General features: G+C 49.4%; 1 protein-coding gene across 2 annotated transcripts in view; it reads right to left on the bottom strand.

The window, feature by feature from the left end:
* MTOR (mechanistic target of rapamycin kinase) overlaps nucleotides 1-9,856 on the bottom strand; it is a 128,423-nt gene that overhangs the window by 111,153 nt on the left and 7,414 nt on the right. For both annotated transcript variants that reach the window (XM_045299085.1, XM_045299086.1), the window contains exons 5-8: nucleotides 8,719-8,919; nucleotides 7,695-7,829; nucleotides 3,796-4,071; nucleotides 3,605-3,713 (exon numbers count right to left, since the gene is read on the bottom strand). In XM_045299085.1, the coding sequence (XP_045155020.1) occupies nucleotides 3,605-3,713; nucleotides 3,796-4,071; nucleotides 7,695-7,829; nucleotides 8,719-8,919 (721 nt within the window). The remainder of the gene's footprint in view (nucleotides 1-3,604; nucleotides 3,714-3,795; nucleotides 4,072-7,694; nucleotides 7,830-8,718; nucleotides 8,920-9,856) is intronic.

Here is a 9,856-nt window from a genome sequence, read left to right as displayed (position 1 = left end):
AAAGTGAGGAGCTGATACCAAGGGCTCAAGTAGAAAGCAGATGTTTTGAGAATGATGATGGCAACATATGCACAAATGTGCTTGACACAATTGATGTATGCATGGATTGCGATAAAGAGTTGTAGGAGGCCCTAATAAAATGATTTTTAGAAAGTTATTTCCATTAAATAAGTTATTGGTCTTACAAAATTCTATCGTGTGATTCCTACAGTCATTTATATCTCCAAGGCTGTCTTTTTCAACTACTGATCCTTGTTCTTTGCAACTTTCACATTTCAATCACGGGTAATTATTGATAATCTTGACTGCATGTTTGATCCATGTCAGACTGCAGAGTTTGGTAAAAATCTTCAATTTCTCGATATTGAGGGCTAAAGTACAGGGCAAATGTTTTGAGATTGATGAGGGCAACAGGTGCACATATGTGCTTGACTCAATGGATGTATGTATGGACTGTCATAAGAATTGTATGAGCCCTCAATAAAATAATTTTAAAAGAAAAGAATAATGAGGGTAACAAATGTGCCTTATATAATTGATGTATGTATGGATTGTGATGAGTTGTATGAGCCCCCAATAAAATGACTTTTAAAAAACACACCTCAATTTCCTCATCTTTGGCATATATCTAGTTGCATTAACTAGTTGCTGTGGCTGTTAGGTCAGCTCTGACCTACAGCACCCTTATAAAGCACAGCACAGCCCCGTGTCATCCTCATAACTGTCCCCAGGCCTGAGCCCATTGAGGGAGCCACTGTGTCAAAACCGCTCATCAAGGGCCTGCCTCTTACTTTGCTGCCGCTCTGCTTACCAAACACAGTGTCCTTCTCCAGGGACTGGTCTCTCCTGACCATATGTCTAAAGCATGTAAGTCTTGCCATCTTTGCCTCCAAGGAACACTCTGGCCTTACTTCTTCAAGACAGACTGACTTGTCCATTTATCAGTCCATGGTACTCTCAATATTCTCCTCCAGCACCACAATTCAAATGCATTCATTCTCCTTCAATCTTCCTATCCAATGTACAACTTCCACATGCATGAGGCAAATGAAAATACCATGGCTTGGGTCAGGCGCACCTTAGTCCTCAAAGAAACATCCATGGTCCTCGATACTATAAAGAGGTCTTGTGCAGATTTACCCAATGCAATACATCTTTTGATCTCTTGGCTGCTGCTTCCATAAGCATTGATTGTGGATCCAAGTAAGACAAAAATCTTTGACAACTTCAACTTTGTCTCCATTTATCATGATGCTATCTATTGGTCCAGTTATGAGGACTTTGGTCTTCCTTAATTGACTTGTTAATCCACACTGAAGGTTACAATCCTTGATCTTCATCGGCAAGTAGTCTATCCATCTTATCAACGACAGGGTAGATCCTGAAAAGTTCTTCTTGACAATTCACCTGTCAATATGTCATAGTATGGTGGCTTGCATGTTTCTGTGATGCTGAAAGCAACGCCAACAGTACTTCAAATGCCAGCAGGATCATCCATGGCAGAAAGGGTTCAGTGAAGCCTCTGGACTGAGACAGACAAGGAAGAGAGGCCTGGCAATCTCCTTCTAAAAAACGTAGTGAGTGGAAATCTGAATAACAATGGAACACTGGCTAATATAGGGCCAGAAAACGAGTCCCTCAAGTTGGAAGGCATTCAAAACACAACTGGGAAAGAGTTGCCTCCTCAAGTAGAGTTGAGTTTAATGATGTTGAGGGAGTAAAGAGTCCAAGAGGTTGTTGGTTTTTTTTTAATGACTGAAAATTGAGAATCAACAAGCTGCAAACAAGCATTAAGAACCGGAATGTGGAATGTTCAAAGTATGAACATGGAAGTCATCAGAAATGAAAACGGAACATTTCAAGGGAGTCATTAGTGAGCTGACAGCAAGCAGCCAATACCAGCCTGAAACAGCTCGTCACATGGCCCTCCCTGTCAGGAATGACAAATTGAAGAGGATGGCTTTCACATGGAGTCAGCATTTCAGCACGAAATGAGAGTGTCGTTTCCTTTTCTAGGTTTAGCATCCTAAGGGATTAGGAACCTGACCTTGTTAAAGATTCCAATCCTGCCCCAGGGTACTTTTCACACTCCCAAAGCTTTCATCATCGGGAAGTTCAAGCGCTGACTTCCAAGTGCAAGCTTTGAAGAAGTGGCACTTCCCAGAGAGGGGTGTGCTCACGGGACCTGCCCAGGCTGAATTTCACTCACGCATTTTACGACATTACTTAATAAAACAACAAAACTCGGGGGCCCTTTGAGCTCTGTGTCCCACTGCTAGGCAGCCTGTTGAGCTTACTAAGGAAGCTGCCTACCACACACCAGACTCTGATCAAATTTGGCCTACTTATTCATTTCCTTTGAAGGACAGACGTTCAGCTCAAGGCCATTTAAAGGTCTTCAGAACAGGCCTGTGTCTGGTCATGAAGGAAGAGAAAATTCCTGGGCGCCAAGCAGGAAGAAGGAAAAACTGAAGTAATGTGGGTGATTTTCATTCTATCACTTCTCTCTGGTGTCATACTTTTACGTGGCTAAATGTCTCGTCCTTGCCTGTCGAGGTCTACTTCAAACACACAGCGTGTGTAACACATACGTCACTGGCTGTTTATCTCGCCGTTCTGTCTGAGTCTGTGCTAGGGCATGGTAGTCCCTGAGCATCCGGCTGGCCTCTCGCTTAGGCTCCCGGCTCACATCCGGGAGTAAATGCTTCCCGAGGACAGGACTTGTGCACCACAGTAAAGGACATGGGAGAGCCGGAGGCAGGGCTCTGTACTCAACGAGCATGCAGTGGTTAAGACCAGGACATTACTGCCATTTTGTTGTCACTTTTACTTCTGCCCTTTTCGTAAAATGGATCCGATCAATCGGAGGCAGTAAGAGCATAAGGAAGGCTTCCATGTTCTGGGTCTACTCAGGGCCGGGCCCCTGCAGCAGGAGGCTAGGCAATAAGGGACTCGTTTTCTAATTTCACAGGGAAGGAAGTGAAGCCCAGGAAGAGCAAATAACTGGCTGTTCAAACACTCACAACTAGTTCCAGAGGGGATTCACCTCAAAGCCCTTCCACAGCTGAAGGCGATAATGGAAAAGGAAAACATGTTTCCAACTGGATTAACTCAGCCAGGCCCAAGAGAAGTCAGACCCAAGCTGGGCCAGGTCCAAGAGCCAGAATTCCCACTGCCCACTGAGGGCAGGGCAGGAGTGGAGGAATTCACCGTCTATCACCAAAGGGACCTGCCCCCGGAACATCCAGTCCTTTCTCCGAGTGCCTAGGTTACCCCGTTTACCCCCACAAGAAGAGAAGAATAATCCCTAGATCGCTTCTGCCCTACAGAGAGGCAGAGTCTCTATACTGCCCACCTACAGTCTTTTTTCAGTTCACTCACAAACTTGGTAGACCTAGAACAGCCTCTGTGTCTACACCCTCTGTCTGCCTCCTCAGAGAGCAGTCAAAAATCTGAGCGCGAGGCCCCCAAACCAACAACACAAGAAAACCCCCCTTAATGTGTGTTGCTTCAAATGAGAAGCAGACACAACTTTCTGAAACACCTCTTGCCTGCTAAAGTATAAACTTAAATGGGTCACGATGTCTCCCACGGCCATCCTCACCTGTGAAGGCAGAAGGTCGGAATGCAGCCAAGCGGGGCAACAAATTAAGGATTGTCATTTGGATCAGCGAGTTCTTGCTATTCCTGCACTTCAGCACCCACTGGCACACCTGAGGGAGGGAGGATAAAGGGTTGGCGGAGGCAAATGAGGTGTGAAGCTGGGACGGAGAGGGAGAGGACCTGCACACTAACCTGATCGAATTTCTCCTCCATCAAGTCTCTGCAACACCGGCTCTCCACCAGGGTGGATTTCACGGGGCTGGGAGAAGCCCCAAACCCCATGAGGCCTTGATGAGAGCTGTACCCCAGCAGCCCCACCAAGGCGTTTGACTGCTGGGGCTGGATAACCTGGAAACTGGCGAAAGACGTGATGTGCCGCGGCTTTGTCCCGAAGCCCATGAGATCTTTGCAGTACTTGTCGTGGACCAGCTGCTGCTGGGTGATCTCTTCCATCTCTTCTCTTAGGCGCTACAAATGTGGAGGGAAAACCACCTTTACTTACGAGCGGCATCCACCTGGGCCCGGTGACGTCTACAAGGGATGGGTTTGCTCAATCCTGAACGCAACGACTTCTAAAGTGGCGGGTGGTCAATCTTCATTTCCAGGATTACCCTGAGTTTTTCCCTGACACCGGGCAGGGGGGGGGGCCTGGTTTTGTTCCCATGAAGGCAGAAGAGCACCACCTACTGAGCAATGGAGAAACAGCAGGGGTCTGGCTGCCAGCCCTTTGCTGGGATTAGGAAAGAAGACTTTGGAGCTGCCATGAGTGGAGGCTACCTACAATCACAGCAGTGGCACATCTTGCAAAGGGCAGCCCCATGATAGCATCCGATTAAGGACACTCTGGCCTCTTCTTCCTGGAAACCTGTTTAGAAACAACTTAGGCACCTTTTCTCAGAACCCCAGGATTCTCAGCCAGGCTGGCTGAGAACTCACATCAAGTCCCTTTCCCAAGAACTGCTTGATAATTCATCTTCCGAAGCAGCTAACAGTTCTTGGTTTCCGAGCTTGTCCCAACACAGAGTATTTTCATCTCAAGGTGGGGGGGGGGGGGGCGGGGAAATCCTGGACACTACTCTCGTCACGGTGACTAATAATTTCTATGCTACAAAGCCCCAAAGTCAATTCTCAGTCTTTACTGCATCTGATTTATCCATATTTGATGCACTGACTAAACTTCCTCTTCCTTGAAACAATTCCTTCTCTTGACCTCTTGGACCAAGAATTCTCCTGTCCCTCTCACCCCACCCCACCACCCCCTCCCTGGCCGCCTTCTCTGGTTCCTTCTCAGCTCTGGACCACAAGTTCTCAGTTCCCTTTTCTCCTCTGACTCTCCTTTGTGGCTCTCATTCGGCCTCAGGCTCGAAGGAACACCACGAGCTGCCGATTCGACATGTGAATCTCTAGCCAAGACCTCTTCCTCAGCACATCCACAACACCACCACCTGCACTCCGAAGCCAATCAGCCTTCCCAAACCTATTGTGCTATAAAGCAAGCTCCTGACCGTCTCTCCCAAACCTGTTCCTTCAGCTCGGTAAAAGGCATGTCCATCCTTCCAGTTGCTCAGGCCAAACCCGTGACTCTTCATTCTCATCCACCCACCTCCAATCGTAAACAGATCCCCCATTCGGAATCCAGCCACTTCACAGCTCTCCAAAGTGGCCACTGTGGCCTCAGCTGCCAAAGTCCCTTGCTAGGATTACTGCCTCAGCTTCGGGCCCAGCCTTGGTCCTCCGACAGTCTATGCTCAACACAGCAGTCAAAGCTGTCCTTTTGAAACATGAGTTGTCATCTGTTGCCCAAAACTTGTGAATAGCTTCCCATTCCAATGAGAATCCATGGGATGGCCATCAAGGTCCATGGTCAGGTAGCCCTTCCCTGGCCCAGATGATTCCCTGAGCCCAACCTTGCCCACTCAGCTCTGCCATGCTGACCTGCTGCTACTGCCGCTCCTCAAACACACCCATTTACTTGCCCCTCGGAGCCTCTGCACTGGCCAGGACAGCTTCCTGGAATGCTCTTGCCCAGATAGGAGCATAGCTTATATCTCCCTTCCTTCCGCGTCTGCTCAAACATCAACTTTTCAGTGAGGCTCCCCCCCACCTCCACCCGTCTCCTCCCTGCTCCAGGTTCCCTCGGAGCCTTGTCACCACATGACACACTACGGATGTTTGCTTCTCTGAGGATTGTCTGTCCCCCCACTGCTAGAATGTCATCCCAGCTTGCCTCCCTGCTGTGCCATTCTACCTCTCTAGACACACTGTGGCTGGGGCACAGCGGGGACTCGTTTAACGCTTATGAAGGGAACGTGGTATGGAATGAAAATGCTTTACGTTTGGAGAGTGCTTCATCACTTAATAAATACCCTCACGAGCTCTGTTCCATTTCAACCGACAACAGCCCTAAGAGTTAGGCGACACGGTCCTCTTTTCCTAGGTGGAACCAAAGACTGCAGAGCCACCACCTGGGGGACCGTGGAAAGCTCCATGCTAAACTCGGAGGGGACATGGACGAGCACTATGGCTTGTGGGTTGCCCGCCACGGAGGAGGCACTGATGAGGGGCACGCCATGTAGATTTAGAAGGCTCATAGAGTCCCAAGACTGAAGTAAAGTCTTCATGTTAAAAGTAAGGAAAATGAAGCGAAAGGGAGTGAAGTAATTTGCCTACATCCAGAGTAGGGGTGAAGGAGGCCGAGGGATGAGGGTCATAGGAGCAAGGGGTGGGGGCAAAGGAGAAAGAAAGGAACACGTGACAGAGGGGAAAGGCATGGGAGGCAGAAAGGTAGCAGAGGACATGGGAGAGGGACAAAGGGTAGAGGCAGGGGAGGCAGAGGGGTGGGGCTGCATGACATCCTATCCTCGTACATTGCCAAGTGTTTCCCCACAATCAGGATAAAGCCCGACATAGGAGACCGAGAAGTGGGGACACAGGCAACGTGGGGGCCGGTATTCAGAAGTCAGGGTCCTGCTCCTGCACTTGCTTAGGCCTGCAGTCCCACATCTAGGACACAGCTGTGCTTGGTAAATCCAGACGCGTGGGGTAAAATCCCACGCCAACCAGCTCTCCACACCATCCTGAAGCCCCTCCTTCTCAGAAGCTGCAGTGCCAGGCCCCCCACGGCTGGCCCAGACTCCAGTAAAAGCTTCCTGCAGAGGCTGGGAGGACACGGCCTCCAACTATGAGAAACGGAACTGACCAGACTCCAGGAGCCCCACTCTGAAATTCACCGCCAGACCAGACTTTCCATGACAGAAAAGCGTAGGGAAACTAAGGCAGGCCTACTCTGGGGTGACACGGGACTCATTTGAGAGCTGACTTTGGTTTGAGGCCCCACAAAGACCTTACAGTTAGACGAGGGCACTTCTGCTTAACTTTCCTCCCCTCTCTTTTCACTGAAGGTAGCCAGTATAATGTGGTCTGAGCCAGAACCCTCATCAATGCCCCTGTCACACAGCTTCTCACGTTTCCCTCATGCCGACCAGCTCCCTCCCTGTTTTCTCTCACAGTTGATTGCCTTTCTAAAATCCTTGCCCCTTTAAAGCCACACTCGAATCTGCCTGTTGGAAGAACACACCCATACACGGGCTCCCTTCTCTTATTCCAACCACTCCAAAACCCTTCCTGCATGAGCAGCCAGTGACAGTACACCGGCCAATGCTTCTCCCACAATAGGAGAAAGCCAGTGTTGCTCAGGGATTAGCAGGCCTATTCGTTTAGCGCTTCCCTCCCTGGATCGGCCTCTCCCCGTTCCTGAAACTGCCATAGCCCAGCTCACAGCCTCTGCTCAGAACGCAACCCCGGGCTCCTCTGGCCCTGCAGGTCTCAGCTCAAATGCACCGCCTCATTGGTCACCCCACTGCAGCTCCTCCTATCCCACTGTCAATTTCACTTTTGCAATCTGAGTTTGTTTTTTTTACAGGTATTTACTGTCTACCCCCTCTACAAAATGTCAGCTCTGTGAGGACCAAGCTCTGGCCTTGTCCTGTTCATTGCTGCAGCCGAACAAGGGCCCGACACACAGAATTGCACATGGCTGACCCCAGCAACAACAGCCCGGCGCCCCCCATGCCCCTGACAAAGCTCCTCACCTCTCCCTCCATGCTGCTGATTCGGACCAGCTCGTTGAGGATCAGCAAGGCTCCATGGATCCGGTCATCCCGGTTCATGCCCTTCTCCTTGGCCAAGGTCTCATCAAACCCTTTCTCTGCTTCTTCAAACGTATGCTACACGGAGATATCAGAAAACCTTCATTACCCTGGATCCAAAACCAGACAGTGAGCAGGCATGGTTGGCCTTCTCCTGGCACACTGGCTGCTGCCTTTTGCCAGAATCATCCACAATTCTACTTTATTGAGCTTGCTGGTTCAATTACGGAGTCCTGGGGGGTGCAAATGGCTAAGGACTGGACTATTAGCTGAAAGGCTGGTGGCTCAAACCCACTCAGAGATGGCTTGGAAGAAAGTCAGCTTAGCACTGCGCTTCCCAGAGGTCACGGGCTGGCCAAGGTCTGGAGCAGTTCGACTGCACATGCGGGGTCGCCAGGAGTCAGCACAGACTCGGCAGCAGCCAACACGTTTCTTAATTAATTTAGCATCAACTCTCAGAGAAACCCCCTGAGGCAGACACCATTGTCGTCCCCGATCCATAGCTTTAAAAAAGGAAACGAAGTTCAAATAAATTAAGCAAATTTCCCTCGGCCACACAGCCAAACGAAGACTGAGATGCAGGCTCCCAGTCTCCGTTTCAGACCTCTTTTTGTAGCGCACAGCTCATCAGTGAGTTCCCTCGGCAGCAGCACGCTATTAGAGGACAATCACATCGGAGGACAGGGCACAGGCACTTTCGTGAGCATCAAGCATATTCCACTGATTCAGAGACACCCGTGTTTCCATATTTTAACATCTCTAAAGAAGGAGAAGCCTCATAAATGCTAATAAGAATAGTAGGTCTTCTTTTTGATAGAACACATATAATAAGTATTGATCCATGCGGAGCATAGAAAATCATTTTGAGACTAAAATGAATGTCATCATGTGTTCTCTGGAAAGGGACCTGAGGTGGCCTACAGATCAAGTAACAATCTGCAGGGGCTGGCACGGGAGCGCTCCTTACCCTGTACCACTGAGGCTTCTGCATCTCCTTCGGCTCGCGCTGGGTGGTGAGAATCAGACAGGCGCGGAGGGCTGCCACAGCTCCCTCCCGGATGGCCTGTTTGGGGTCCCACACCGCCACAAATATGTTGTCAAAGAAGGGCTGCACTTGTTGGAAGAAGAAGGTGGGGACACTGATGGCCAGCTCGCGAAGAACCAGAACCTGGGAGACAAAGGCAGACTCAGAACCGTACCCGGTATCAGTCAGCCAGGCCGTGAATACCCAGAAAGGCAAGGCGTGCCTACTCTGCGAGGGTTAGCTCTTACCCTCCTCCTTGGGGAAATTCTGGAGCTAGAGGAAGGAAGACAACATTGACCAAACATCTCTGTGGTCCCCATCCTAGGTTACTTACAAACACAGGGTCCTTGTAATATTAGCACAGGAGCTCTGGAGGGGTGGTCACTTTACATTACTTCCTGTATGACTAAACTGACAGAGGCGCTGGCTTACATGAAGAAGACTATGGCGTCGGGATGGGAGGAAGGCTTACTAACAACCGGCGTTGTGCACATTACACAAGCTTGCTTGCTACGGTGCGGAGGACTTGAAGTACTTCTGATGAAGATCAAGCACTGCAGCCTGAAGTACAGATTATGGGTCAATGTGAGACGACCCAAATACAACTGGACCAATAGGTAACATCATGATAAATGGAGAAAAGGTTTCAGTTGTCAAGGATTTTGTCTTGCTTGGACTCATAATCAAGGTTCATGGCGGCGGCAGCAGTCAAGAGATCAAAAGACACACTGCATTAAGTACATCTGCTGCACAGGACCACTTCAGAACACTGAAAAGCACAAGCTAGGAGGTCACTTTGAGGACTCAGGTGCACTTGACTCAAACCATGGTATTTTCAATCATTTCACAAGATGCATGTGAAGCTGTACACTGGCTTGACACAATGGATGTATGAAAGGATTGTGATAAGAACTGTTAAGATAAGCAAATGTGGTGAAGAAAGCTGATGGTGCCTGGCTATCAAAAAGTATAGCGTCTGGGGTCTTAAAGGATTGAAGGTAATCAAGCGGCCATCAAGCTCAGAAGCAACAAAGCCCACATGGAAGAAGCACACCAGCCTATGCAACCACGAGGTGTCCAA

This window comes from Echinops telfairi, unplaced genomic scaffold (genome assembly GCF_000313985.2).
Source record: "Echinops telfairi isolate 266 unplaced genomic scaffold, ASM31398v2 ScPeMD7_7457;HRSCAF=8495, whole genome shotgun sequence".
Lineage (NCBI taxonomy): Eukaryota > Metazoa > Chordata > Mammalia > Afrosoricida > Tenrecidae > Echinops > Echinops telfairi.
Note: the sequence above shows the minus strand (reverse complement) of the source record. Positions and strands in the feature narration are given on the sequence as shown.